This window comes from Camarhynchus parvulus, chromosome Z, assembly GCF_901933205.1.
Source record: "Camarhynchus parvulus chromosome Z, STF_HiC, whole genome shotgun sequence".
Classification (NCBI taxonomy): domain Eukaryota; kingdom Metazoa; phylum Chordata; class Aves; order Passeriformes; family Thraupidae; genus Camarhynchus; species Camarhynchus parvulus.
In genome coordinates, this window is record NC_044601.1 from 61,331,921 (window position 1) to 61,343,424 (window position 11,504).

General features: G+C 55.7%; 1 protein-coding gene across 3 annotated transcripts; it reads left to right on the forward strand.

The window, feature by feature from the left end:
• Positions 1 to 394: 394 nt before the first annotated feature.
• Positions 395 to 10,451, forward strand: FANCG (FA complementation group G). Of its 3 annotated transcripts, none has more exons than XM_030968829.1 (14): positions 395 to 626; positions 725 to 806; positions 2,292 to 2,423; positions 3,215 to 3,408; positions 4,006 to 4,159; positions 5,234 to 5,364; positions 5,720 to 5,866; positions 6,653 to 6,813; positions 7,043 to 7,109; positions 7,612 to 7,940; positions 8,099 to 8,154; positions 8,744 to 8,881; positions 9,778 to 9,910; positions 10,180 to 10,451. In XM_030968829.1, the coding sequence occupies exons 1-14, from the start codon at positions 486 to 488 to the stop codon at positions 10,295 to 10,297; spliced, it is 1,983 nt and encodes a 660-aa protein (XP_030824689.1). In that variant the 5' UTR covers positions 395 to 485; the 3' UTR covers positions 10,298 to 10,451. The 3 variants fall into 3 exon arrangements, with proteins under 3 accessions (XP_030824689.1, XP_030824690.1, XP_030824693.1); XM_030968830.1 differs by having other exon boundaries at positions 3,215 to 3,285; XM_030968833.1 differs by lacking the exon at positions 10,180 to 10,451 and having other exon boundaries at positions 8,746 to 8,881; positions 9,778 to 9,907.
• The last annotated feature ends 1,053 nt before the right edge of the window (positions 10,452 to 11,504 follow it).

The window sequence follows — 11,504 nt, forward strand, 5'->3', positions numbered from 1 at the left end:
TCGAGTGGTCGGGCCCTGGAACAGGCTCCCCAGGGTAGGGGTCTCGGCTACAGGCTGATGGAATTCAGTAAATCTTTGGGCAGTGCCCATGTGTGGTTCGTGTGGGGTCCTGCACGGAGCCAGGGGTTGCATCGCTCACCTGACGGGACCCTTCCAGCTCGGGGGCACGGAAAATGGCCTCCGTTTGCGGCCACTCGCCCTGGCCGACAGGGCGGTGCCAAGCTAGAAATTGGCAAACTTTGCTGGATTTCTCCAAATCTAAAGCTGCCAGCAACTAGGACCCCGCAAGTCCTTACAGCCCCAAATGCCACCTTTCATCTGACACCCAGACCCTCGGACTGCTGGCTTCGCCTTGCGACGAGGTTTGTCCCTCCGCGGCCTCCCCCATCCCGGCGCGCGCCCTCTCGGCCCCGCGCTTCCCTGTTGCCTTGGTGACGGTCGTTCCCGCCAATCGGCGGCGAGGGCGGGAAAGGCGGCGGCGGGCGATGGCGGCGGCCATGAAGCGGCGGCGCGAGAGGGACCCGGGCCTGGGCCCGGAGCCAGAGCCAGAGCCAGAGCCAAAGCCAGAGCAGGGCTGCCTCCGGGCCTGGGCCGCCCAGAGCCGGGCGCTGGTCGGGCGATGGACGGTGCGGAACGTCCTCTTCCTTCCCTCCCCGCCCCCCTTCCCCGAGGCGCCGCCGGTGCCGCTCCGCAGCCGGGCCGGCGGTAAGTGCGTCCCTTGCAGGCGGCGCGGTGCGGCGGAGAGACGCGGCGGGCGTGCCGGCAGCTGCGAGACGAGCTCCGGGAGCTGCTCCGGAGAATCCGCGGTGAGTGGCGGCCGCCCTGCCCCGCCTTCACCTCCCGGTGCTGTCCCGGGCCGGAAGCGTGTGGGCGTGGAGGCAGCGGCTCCCTGCCGCCTCTCTTTACCGGGTTGCAGCTCCGGTGCTGGAAACAAACGCTGAAGGCGGAGGGGCGAAAGGGTTCTCGCTGCCCGGTGCTGAACGGGGCCTGCAAAGGCGTTAATCCCAGAATCATCAGGGCTGGAACGGACCCCCGGAGATCACCCGGTCCAACCCCTCTGCCAAGGCAGGGCCACCTGGAGCAGGTGACGCAGGAACACATCCAGGTGGGGTTTGGATGTCTCCAGAGAGGGAAACTCTACCAACCTCTCTGCACAGCTGTTCCAGTGCTCTAACACCCTCGTAAAGAAGTTCTTCGTCAGGCTGAGGTGGAAGTTCTTGTGTTTTAGTTTATGGACACTGCTCCTCCGGTTTCAGCTACAGTATCCCAGTGCTGGAAACAAGCCGAGGTGAAATGATCTCTGTTGCCCTACGCTGACCTGGGCCGGAAAAAGAGTTACTGTCCAGCCCCAGACTCCACCTTAATTGGGCAGAGCTTTGGGGTTTCTGTAAAACAACAGTGAGACAGCCTTTTCTGTGGGAAGTCAGGGAAGAGGCTCTCTGACACAGGTGTGGTGCAGAGAAAGCCCCACATGAGGCAGCTTTACTTTCAGTTTTCTCAGTTCCTCAATGCAAGAGAGACACAGAACTCTTGGAGAGGGTCCAGCAGAGGGAAATGAGGATAACTAGGGGACTGGAACATCTTTCCTACAAGGAAAGCCGGAGCAATCTGGGCATGTTCAGTCTGGAGCAGAGGTGACTGAGAGGGGATCTCATTAATGCCTGTCAGTGTCTGCAGGGAGGGGTCAGAGCATGGACCAGGCTCTCCTCCGTGGTGCCAAGCAGTAGGCATGAGGAATGGGCAGAAACTGATGCACAGGAAGTTCCACCTGGACATAAGGAATAACTTTACCCTGGTGACTGCACATAGGAACAAATTTCCGCGAGAGGTTGTGGTGTCTCCCTCACTGGAGATACTCAAAAACCATCTGGATGCAGTCCTGTGCTCTAAGATGGGGCTGCTTGAGCAGGGAGATTGGACCAATGAGCCACTCTGGTCCCTTCCAGTCCTACCCATTCTGTGATTCCATGATAAGGAGAGAGACACAGTGTGTGAAGGAGGGCATGTGTACTGGAACAGAGTAGGCTGTTGATGCTCCTCTGGGAGAGCTGAAAGTCCTGGAGGACTGCAGCGTTTTGGTAGCTGGGGAATGGATGTCTAAAGCAGTGTTGGCACCTGGAGTGCTGACACATGCTGTCTGTCTGGCACTGCAGTTCCCAGGTGGCTAAATCACACCACAATCACTAAAATCTTGCCAAGCCACTTCTCTTGTCACCAAGCCAGGTGTTGAGCATGGACAGCTGTTTATTCTTAGCCAGCTAAATTTCTTGTTGGGTTGGCTGTGCCCACAGGGCTGCCAGCTGCCCTCCCTGCCCTGCCTCTGGAACTCACTGTCCTCTACAACTCCTTGCTTTTCACTGTGGGAGCATCTGACTCTGCCATCAAAGGAGAAGCAGAAGGAATACGCCAGGGTCTTCTCAGAGGTAAGGATGTGGTTGTTTGTTTGGGGAGTTCTTGGGGTGAGGAAAGCATTCTCTGTGCTCTGGAGATACTTGGTGACTGGCTGGAGGTGCAGGAACTGTGAGCAGACACTCTTGGCTCTGCCAGGGAAGGCCAGAGATGGGGGAAACTGTGAGCAGACATGCCTGGCTCCACCTGGAAACTGTGGGCAGGCACCCCTGGCTGTGCTTGGAGAGGCTGGAGATGGGGGAAACTGTGAGCAGACATCCAGGCTCTGCCTGTAAGGGATGGAGGTAGAGTGGCATGTGGCCAGGGACAATGTGCAGCTGCCTGCCTGCTGCTGCCTTGCAGGGATGGGCTGGAGGTTTCAAGGGAAACGAGTTTTTAATGTATAAGGTGCTAAGTCTCTAGCAAAGTTTTAGCGACAGTAGAAAATTAGTGTTTTCTTTAGTTATGGTGTGCTGGCTTCAAAGAAAGCTCACTGAAACAGGCTGCAGTTCAGAGGTGGATCTGCAGTGTTGGCACATACTTACCTGAGGGCAAATGACTTCAAGAGGGCTCAGCAGAGCTGGAGTCTAGCTCTGAGTTGTGCTGTGTGTTGTCTCCTGAATGTGCTGCTGTCATCTCCTCTCTCTTAGAGCTTGTTTTCCATTCTGCTGAGGCCAGGCCAGCCCTGCAACCCCATTCCTTCCATCGCTACGAGGAGCCTGTGCTTGCTTGAGGCTCTCTCTCCCTCTTGCACCCAGGGTGTCTGTTACAGGGCACCAACACATTGTCTCACAGCTCTAGGTCTTTTTGCTTTTTTTTTTTTCAGTTCTGGAGGCTTGTGGGGCCTGTGGACAGGATCTTGGCACGGAGGAGCTGTGGGAAAAGGTGCTGCAGGAGGTAACCGTGGAGGAGCTGCAGGCACCTCTGCACCGCCTGGGGGCCCTGCAAGCAGCCTGGTGGCTGGCAGCCAGCCAGCTGGGAAGTGTTGCTGGCCTCTTCCAGCTCCTGAGCACTGCTGAGGTAACTGAGCACAGGCAGATGCCGGCAGAGCTGGCATAAATACCGTGTTTGTCTAAAACACTCTGCAAAATGTTGTTGTGGCACTTGGACAGCTGAACCCATCAGTGCTGCCCAGTCAGCATGACTAATCCACCCCGTGGCATCCCAACATAGCCTAATGGCCCTGAGAGTGTTAATGGATCCCAGAATATTCTGCCTGTGTGGGCCCTGAGCCTCTGTGTGTCAGACAGGAGACTTGGGCAGGCTGGAAGAGGGCTGCAGATGGACTTGCAGACTCTGTAAGGAATAGCAATGGCATGCAGAACCTTCCCTGCTGATGGGTCCTGTCTTTCTGAATGAGCTCCGACAGCTGCCTGTTGCATGCCAGGAGGCCCTGGAGGTGCACCCCACGCTGAGGTGGGGAGATGCTGCCCCAGCCCAGGCAGGTATCACTGCAGTAAGGGGGTTGTAGCTGAAGGGAACAGATGGTAGGACATTTGTCCCACCGCAGGGAGCAGTGTTGAGTGGTTTGGTGGGACCTGTTGCTCTGTGCACTTGGACCAGTGTTTCCTGCTTCCCTTCAGCATTCCCTGCTCTCTCTCTTCTGTGCCTTCACAGGACCTGGGAAGAGCTCACTGCAATGCGGGGCAGAACAAGCTCCTCTCCCTGATCAAGGCGTGGCGGGTCCCTCCTGAGGGGGCCTCCCTGCCCCTTGTACAAAGCGCCAAGGACTTGAAAGAAATCCTCTGCACTGCAGCAGCCTTCCTGCAAGGTTTGTGGGGGGCAGGAAGTCAGGCCAGCACAGTCTCCTGCTGCTCTGTCCCAGGAACACTTTCCCTGCCCTTATCCTGGTTTCTCTTCCCAGGCAAACTGGCCCGTGGGGTTTTTCAGGCTGTTCATTTGGAAGTGGGTCTGGGCTGAGCCTCTGAGTCTCAGCCTTCACATTCCATATTCAAAAAGCTTCCCTCCTTTTCCCCAGCTCATCCTTTCTCTGCACTATCACAGCGTTCCTCTGCCTGTCTGTGGCTGTAGGGGAAGTGTCTGGGCCCTGCAGTGACCTTAAAGCAGAATGCTGGCAGGGAATTTATGAAGATTTTCCTTTCTTCTGGAACTTACCTTGTTGCAAGCACCTTGTTCCTGTCAGACCATGGTGCTGCAAGAGCCACACAAAGCTGTTGTGAGGCTTTGTAGCCTGGTGTCACAGCAAGCAATGGATCTCCTCTAGCTGCTGTGTTCTGTCCTGCCTGTTTTCTCTCCTTTACTGTTTTGACAGCCCCAGCAGCTCTGGGGACAGCCAGCACTGCCTCACTGTGCTTGGGCTCCTACAGGGCCTCCCTGCCCTGTAGGAGATGTGAGTGTGGTGCTGCTATGTGAGAGCAGCCTCAGAGGGAAGCCTGAAAAGAAGACTGAAGAAAAGGCAAAGAAGGAGTTGTAATAAATATTAATTATATGATATCCTAAAGCATCCTGCTGGGAAATGACCCAGATGTGCTGAAAAAATTCTGAAGTTCTGTGTGTGTTTCCCTATCTGCACTGCTGTCATTGTGCATGAATGTGGAGGTGAACCTGCCCAGCACATACCGCTGTCCTTGTTCTGGGCCAAAGGAAGCATCCTGGCCTTGGCACCTGCTGTTATTTCTGCTGGACATTTCCATTGATGTCTTGTTCTCTTGCAAAACCACTCAAGCAAAGATGGCAGCCTGGCAGTATCGGGCTGTGCATCGCTGGGTTTGGAGGGGATCAGGCAAGTCCCTATGGCTCAGGGCAGAAAAGGGCACCACACTTGTTTGGGGCCAGGTGGGACACAAAAGTGAGCCACAGAGCCAATGTGTTGGGTCTGTCCTAGGGCTGCAGGAGCTGGAGGCTGGGAACTTCCCCACCGCCCTTTCCCTCCTTCAGGAAGCTGCAGGAGGATTCTGTTCCAAGAATATCCTGGCCCAGATCCACACGTGCCTTGGCTGCTGTGCTCAGCGAATGGTAATGACAGCAAAGAGGGGAAAGGCAGCTGTGGGGAGGGGAGGCTCAGGCTGATGTCCACGATGCCTCTGGTCCAAGGCCTCTCACAGAGGGAAAGCCTTGAGCAGAATTTGCCCTTGTGGCCCCAGCCTCCTTGGACAGGCTAAAAAATCTATGCCAAGATTTTGGCTGATTGCAAAGTGTTGCTGCAGACAGAGAAGCTCGAAAACCAACCTGAGGAGGGCTGCCTTTGGCTAAATGGCTGCCCTGCTTAGTGGGGATCTCTTGGGGAAGCAGAGCAGGGATCTAGACCCTACCAGCTGTAAAGACTTCAGCAGGATGTGCTTTTAACATGCATGTCTTCCCATCCACCTAGGGCAAGCCTCAGACAGCCCTTCAGCACCTGAAACGGGCCCTCCAGGTAGATTTCCAGTGCCTTCCTGCCCTGTCCCACGTGGCAGCAGTGTACCATGACCTGGGAGAGACCAATGCAGAGCTGCAGGCCCTGACCCTGCTCTACGAGGTTTGTCTGGTTCCTGTCATTCTGGGATGAGTTCTGCCCAGCAGAGCCTGCATGGAGCTTCCAAAGCAGGCTTCTTCCTTCTCCTGGACTCCTTCCAGGCTCTTTGACCCTGGAAGGAGTCCCTAAAATAGCATGGTGCTGCCTTCAGCAAATGGGCAGGAAGGAGTCCAGCGAGATCTGAAATTCCTGCTCAGCACCACATTGGATGTAGCAAGACTTTGGGTCCTAGTTCATGTTCGTGGTGGCTTGGGAGGTTATAGTCACAGGTCAGAAAGTTTCAATCTCTTAGTGAAGTGTATAATAGTAAAGAGACTTTTAAGGGCAGATTTTGGCTGCAATGGGTCAGAGTGCATTAGCTGTGTGAACCTGCCTGGGAGAGGTCACAGCAGTAGACCTTGAATTATCTCCTCAGCTGTTTGGAAACTGTCAGATACATACAGAGAGGAGAGGTAGCTCTCTCCTTACAAATGGTCTAACTAGGTTTGTGGCTGCAATGGGAGATGGTGTTCCAGGCAGCTCAAAGTACCTTGAACTAAAAACCTGAGGTGGTCTGGGTGATCTTGCAAATCTCCTGGTGCCATGTGGAGATCAGAAGACTGCCTGCCCCTGTGTGATCCTCTTGGCTCTTGCTGGAAGCCATTGTGAGAACAATGTAGTTGTGCTTGTGAAGTGCAGCACTGCTGCTTGCCTGGGTGCATCTCCAGATGTCAGAAGTGACAAAAGATTGCAGCTGCCTGAGACTTGACCACTCTAATGTTGATAATATTTTCTGTTCCTGTTTCACAGGCTCTGGGAAAAAGCCCTCCAGCAGCTGCTTCCTCTAGTCCCTGTTTCCTAGTACGAGCAGAGCTGCTTGTCCACACACCAGTACTCATTTCCCTCCTTCGCCGTCACCACCCCTCTGAAGTGAAGTACCTTCTGGCACAGCGGTGTCTCCAGGATGGGAGGTAACACTGCCTCTGCTCTGCATGCAACATGCTGTTTGTTTGGGCTCTGCAGTTTTCCTTGTGCTCCTGGAAATGGTCCAGTTCAGTGCTGCTGTCGTAGGCCTGCTCAAAGCATGGAGATTGTGAACAGGGCAGTGTGGTGCAGGGGGAGGGACTGCGGGCTGGCAATCCAGGTTTCACCTGGCTGATGGCACTTCTCCTTCCACCACATGTCCTGTTCCTGTTGCAGGGTGGCTGATGCAGTGGAACATTACCTGGATTTTCTGTCTCTCCTTCAGGAGGGGCTGCAGCAGCAGGTGGGTGTCCTGGTAAAGAGCTCCCTTGGTGACTTGGAGGATGAGGATGGGAGACATCCAAACCCAGTCCCAAGGACTGGGCCCAGGCATCAGCCCTGGACTCCAGGCTTCAGAGGCTAGTTTGGGATGTGAAGGAAATGAGGTAGGGGCTGATGTAAAGGAAATGAAGTGGGGGCTGGCACCCCTGACCTGTGGCATGTCTGCCTTTGGATTCACACCAGAGAGCACTCACCATTGCTGTTTGGAGAGACAGCTTCCCCTTCCCTCTGGGGAGCAGCTGTCAGCCTGATTTTGGATGTCCTTCACTTCCAGAGTAGGGACTTGACTCTGCCGACCTGTGAGTGCCTCTCATCTTCTGCCTGCTCCACCAGGCTCCAGGGACTGTGGGAGAGGGCTTGAGCTTTGCTGGGCAGCAGCTCCACATTCCCAGTATGAACAGAGTCATGCTGCTTGGCAAAGAACTCTGCAGTGCTGCAGCACTGATGTCACTTTTGCTCCCCAGGTGCCCCTGGATGGCAGCTCAGCTCTGCCCAGGATCCCAGAGGTGTTCCTGGAAGCAGCGTCTGCCTTGGAGCAGGCTGGGAGGCACCAGGATGCCATAACTGTGTGTGAGGAGGTCATCAGCCGGACAACTGACCTCATTCCACGGGTGTTACGAGTGGAGGAGAGGCTGGAGTCCTCGTTGCCAGGGGCAGAACTGGCAGGTGGACTCCTGTCCCAGAAGAAGGAGAGCCTGTGCTGCCTTGCCTGGAGAGCAGCTGGATACCTGCACCAGGGCTGGGCATGGGCCAAGCTGGGCGAGAGCAAGGAGGCTGTGACACAGTTCAGCAGGTGATAAAGCCTTGCTGGGAGAAGGGGCCTCCCCAGCAGGCAGCCATGGGTGGTGGGGCCAGGGCAGGACACAGCATGGCACTGGGGCTGCCCTGACAACCTGGCACTCCTGAGAGCCCAGGAGTGGCTCCAAAGCTCCTCTGGCCTCCCACCCACAGGTGCATCAGTGATGTCCTGCGTGTCCAGCTTCATGGGTCTGGCATCAAACAGACAGGTAGGACACCACACACACAAGTGGGACCTGTGTGGGGCCCTGACTGGGTTAGGATCTGTGTGCTTGGCAGCAGCAGGTACAAGGGCAAGGTGGTGGGCACAGCACCACTCTGGCAAGAGGCAGTTGTCCCAGGGTGCAAAGCTCTGGGCCGTGCTGAAGCCTCTGAAGAAACTGGCTGGTTTTTTTTGGAGCAGTTTGGCCTTGGCTCTGCCTCCTTCACTGCCTAGGTAGCAGTTAAAGGGGCTGTGAACTGGAAAGTTCTCCAATCCAGTTTTTTGGGAAAAGATACATGCCTGTGGTGCAGAGGGACAGCCAAAGGCCAGGCTGCTTCTGAGGTCACTGTTCATCACAGCCATGTAACATTCTGGGCTCTTGACATTCTTCACTCTCCCCCTCTGCTGCCTCCCGACCTCTTCCAGCCTGGCAGAGAGGCTGAGCTTTGCCATCTGTCTCCAGAGCTGAAGGATGAGCAGGCCAAGGAAATGCTTGGCCTGTCCTGACTGCTAACCTGGCTCAGCCTGCTGGGAACAGGGGAGTTTAGAACGTCTGGAGGATGCTGTCTTGAGGTGTGTGTGTCTTCCTGTGCCAGAGAATCTCCAGCCAGAAGTGGAGGTGCTCCAGAAGATCAGGTTGCTCTCTCTCATCGGGCGTGGTACGCAGTTCCTGGAGCTGGGGAGGAACAAAGAAGCCCTGTTGGATTTCCAGCACAGTTTGCAGATCTCACCAGGTAACAGGCTCATTTTGGTGAGGAACAGAAGGGATTTCCACAAATTTGTCCTGGGCTGCTTTGCTGTATTCAGCAGGAAGTTTTTACACTTTATACCAGATTTATTCAGGTGTCAAGGACAACAGTAGGGCCACTAGCAATGTTACATACTAGAGATACTTCTGTGAGGCCTGGTCAGCTCACTGGCATGGAGAAACAGACCAAAACTATTGTCAGAGGAGTATATCAGAATCCTGACAACAGCCTGTGCCCTCAGCTAGCTTGGAAATTTCCTGCCTCGACCCCAGCTTGGCAGCAGCAGGTACAGGGGCAAGGTGGTGGGCATGGCATCACTCTAGCAAGAGGCAGTTGTCCTGGGGTACAGCCAGCTTTCTCCCAGACAGGTCTGCTTTCCCAGAACAGAGGAGTGGAGCTGTGCTTCGCCTGAGGAAGCAGCATGTCCGTGCCTGGCAGTACAGAGGCCTGCAAAAGGAACATTCCTGTCTTGAGCTCAGCCAAGGCATGGCTAGTGCTGCTGACAGGGCTGCTTCCTCCTGCTGAGTGCTCTGACATGCTTAAGAGGTGTGAGCTCCACCAGGATCTGTCAGACCTGCTGGTCCCAGTCCTGCCCTGGCTGCTCTCTCTGGGGGTGTGGACGTGCCGGCAAGGAGAACCCCAGTCTGTGTCCAAGGAGGTGTGGCAGGCTGTGCCCCAGGGCTGATGCCATCTGCCAGCCCTGGGGTTAATTAGAGCCTGTGACACAGCCAGGACAGCCTCCTCCCCGTTACACCACCTCCCCTTACACTCATTGACCTCGTCTGGCTTCTGAGCTGCTTTTGTAATGCCCTGCAACCCACAGCAGTGCTGGGGACATGCTCCTCCTCTGCTAAGGGCTGATCCTTCTTTCTGTCTTGCAGGTGACCCAGCTGCTGCCTCCTACCTGGTGCAGGCCTTGTGGGAGCTGAACCGGAAGCAGGAAGCGGCTGCTCAGTGGCAGAAGTTCTCCCAGAGCTGCCCTGCAGAGGATGGGCAGCAGCAAGGGCAGGGAAGGTGTGTAGAGGGGTGGGTGAGGTCTCAGCAGTGCAAACTGTCAGGCCATGAGGCAGTTTAGGTGTCCAAGGAGCTTCCCCTGGTGACTGCTGTGAGGGGCCACAGGCTGTGGCTCTGCTGGGACTCCCTGGGGCACAGAAGAGCTGACATGGAGAAAATGGGGAGGGCAGAGCTGCAGGTAGAGCAAGGGGACCTGCAGAACAAATGTCTTAGGGCATGGCAAAGGAATGCTGCAGCCCTCACTACTGCCACGTTCCCCTCTCTTTCAGGCCCCTCCCTTTGTACCTGGTTTCATGTCAGGAGCAGGCAATGTTCCCTCACAGTGAAGCTCTTGCCAGGAGCATACAGGATTACCTTGGGACAGCAGCCCAGGACATGCCAAGCTGACCTGGTCATGCCACCCACACCTATCTGCTGAGGTCTCCCTGCACCTGGCTGGCACAAGGCCTTTAAGAACTCCTTCAAGACTCAGAATTACTCTGTGATGAAGCTAGATTCCCAAAGGACTGAAACAGAATAGATCTCATTTTCTAATAAACATCTCAGCTCTGTTTAGCTTTGGGTTTTTCCATGCTCTTTTTCCAGAGATATGTTGCAGTCATGGCCTTGACACTGCCTCCAGCTACTGTGAGGCCATGGGCTGTGTGCCCTGGATGTGTGAGAGATCAAGGGCAGAGATACCTTCATCCTCTGTGCCCTGTGCACGGTGGGGCTGGCTCTGCACTCAGCTCCAGGGAGCTGATGGTCTGTCCTGTCTGTGCTTTGTGTACCAGCTTTTTGCTTGGATGCTGTGGTTTGAGCCCAGAGAGGTGGTTCTGTCTGAGGTGTGCAGCTCAGAGGTCTGAATTTCACAGTGCTGCACTAGTCCAGACCCACACCTCTGCGTCCCCTGTGGCCCTGAGGGTCTGTGCCAATGCCACAGCTCCAGGCCCCTCACCCTCGGGGGGGAAGGAGCACATGTCCCTGCCCTGTGTCTAGTGGAGCTTTTTTGGATGAGGAAGGTCCCCTGATCCTGTTACCCAAGCCTTTGGCAAGCCTTGCCTCCCACAAGAGGGAAGGGGTGCTTGGGATCTGCAAGGCCAAGGAGTGAGGGGAAAAAGGGCATGACAGAACTCTGCAAGCTGCTGCAGCCTCCTGTGAATGCTGGAGGGACAGAGAGGGACTTTGGGTGGGCCCAAACCTGCAATTCCTTCAGAAAAAACACCTTGGCATATCCTGGGCTGCATCCAGAGCCCCATGGGCAGCAGGGCAGGGAGGGGATTCTGCCCCTCTGCTCTGCTCTGCTGAGACCCACCTGGAGCACTGCATCCAGCCCTGGGCTCCCAGCACAGGAGGGACAGGGACCTGCTGGGGTCAGCCCAGAGGAGGCACCAAGGTGATCAGAGGGATGGAGCACCTGTGCTGTGAGGAGAATTGGGATTGTTCAGCCTGGAAAAGGCCCCAGGCTTCCCATGCCTTCAAGGGGCCCCAGCAGCAGTGGAGAGGGACTTTTGACAATAACATAAAGTGACTGGAAGAGGGATGATGTTTCAAACTAACAGAGGACACGGTTAGATGCGGTATTAGGAAGAAAAATTTCCCTGTGAGGGTGGTG

Bases quoted from the DNA above. Each gene is read 5' to 3' on its own strand.
- FANCG (XM_030968829.1), top strand. From the start codon at position 486: ATGGCGGCGGCCATGAAGCGGCGGCGCGAGAGGGACCCGGGCCTGGGC. The intron at 3,409-4,005 runs GTAACTGAGCAC...GTGCCTTCACAG, and splicing joins AGCTCCTGAGCACTGCTGAG to GACCTGGGAAGAGCTCACTG. The intron at 4,160-5,233 runs GTTTGTGGGGGG...GGTCTGTCCTAG, and splicing joins TGCAGCAGCCTTCCTGCAAG to GGCTGCAGGAGCTGGAGGCT.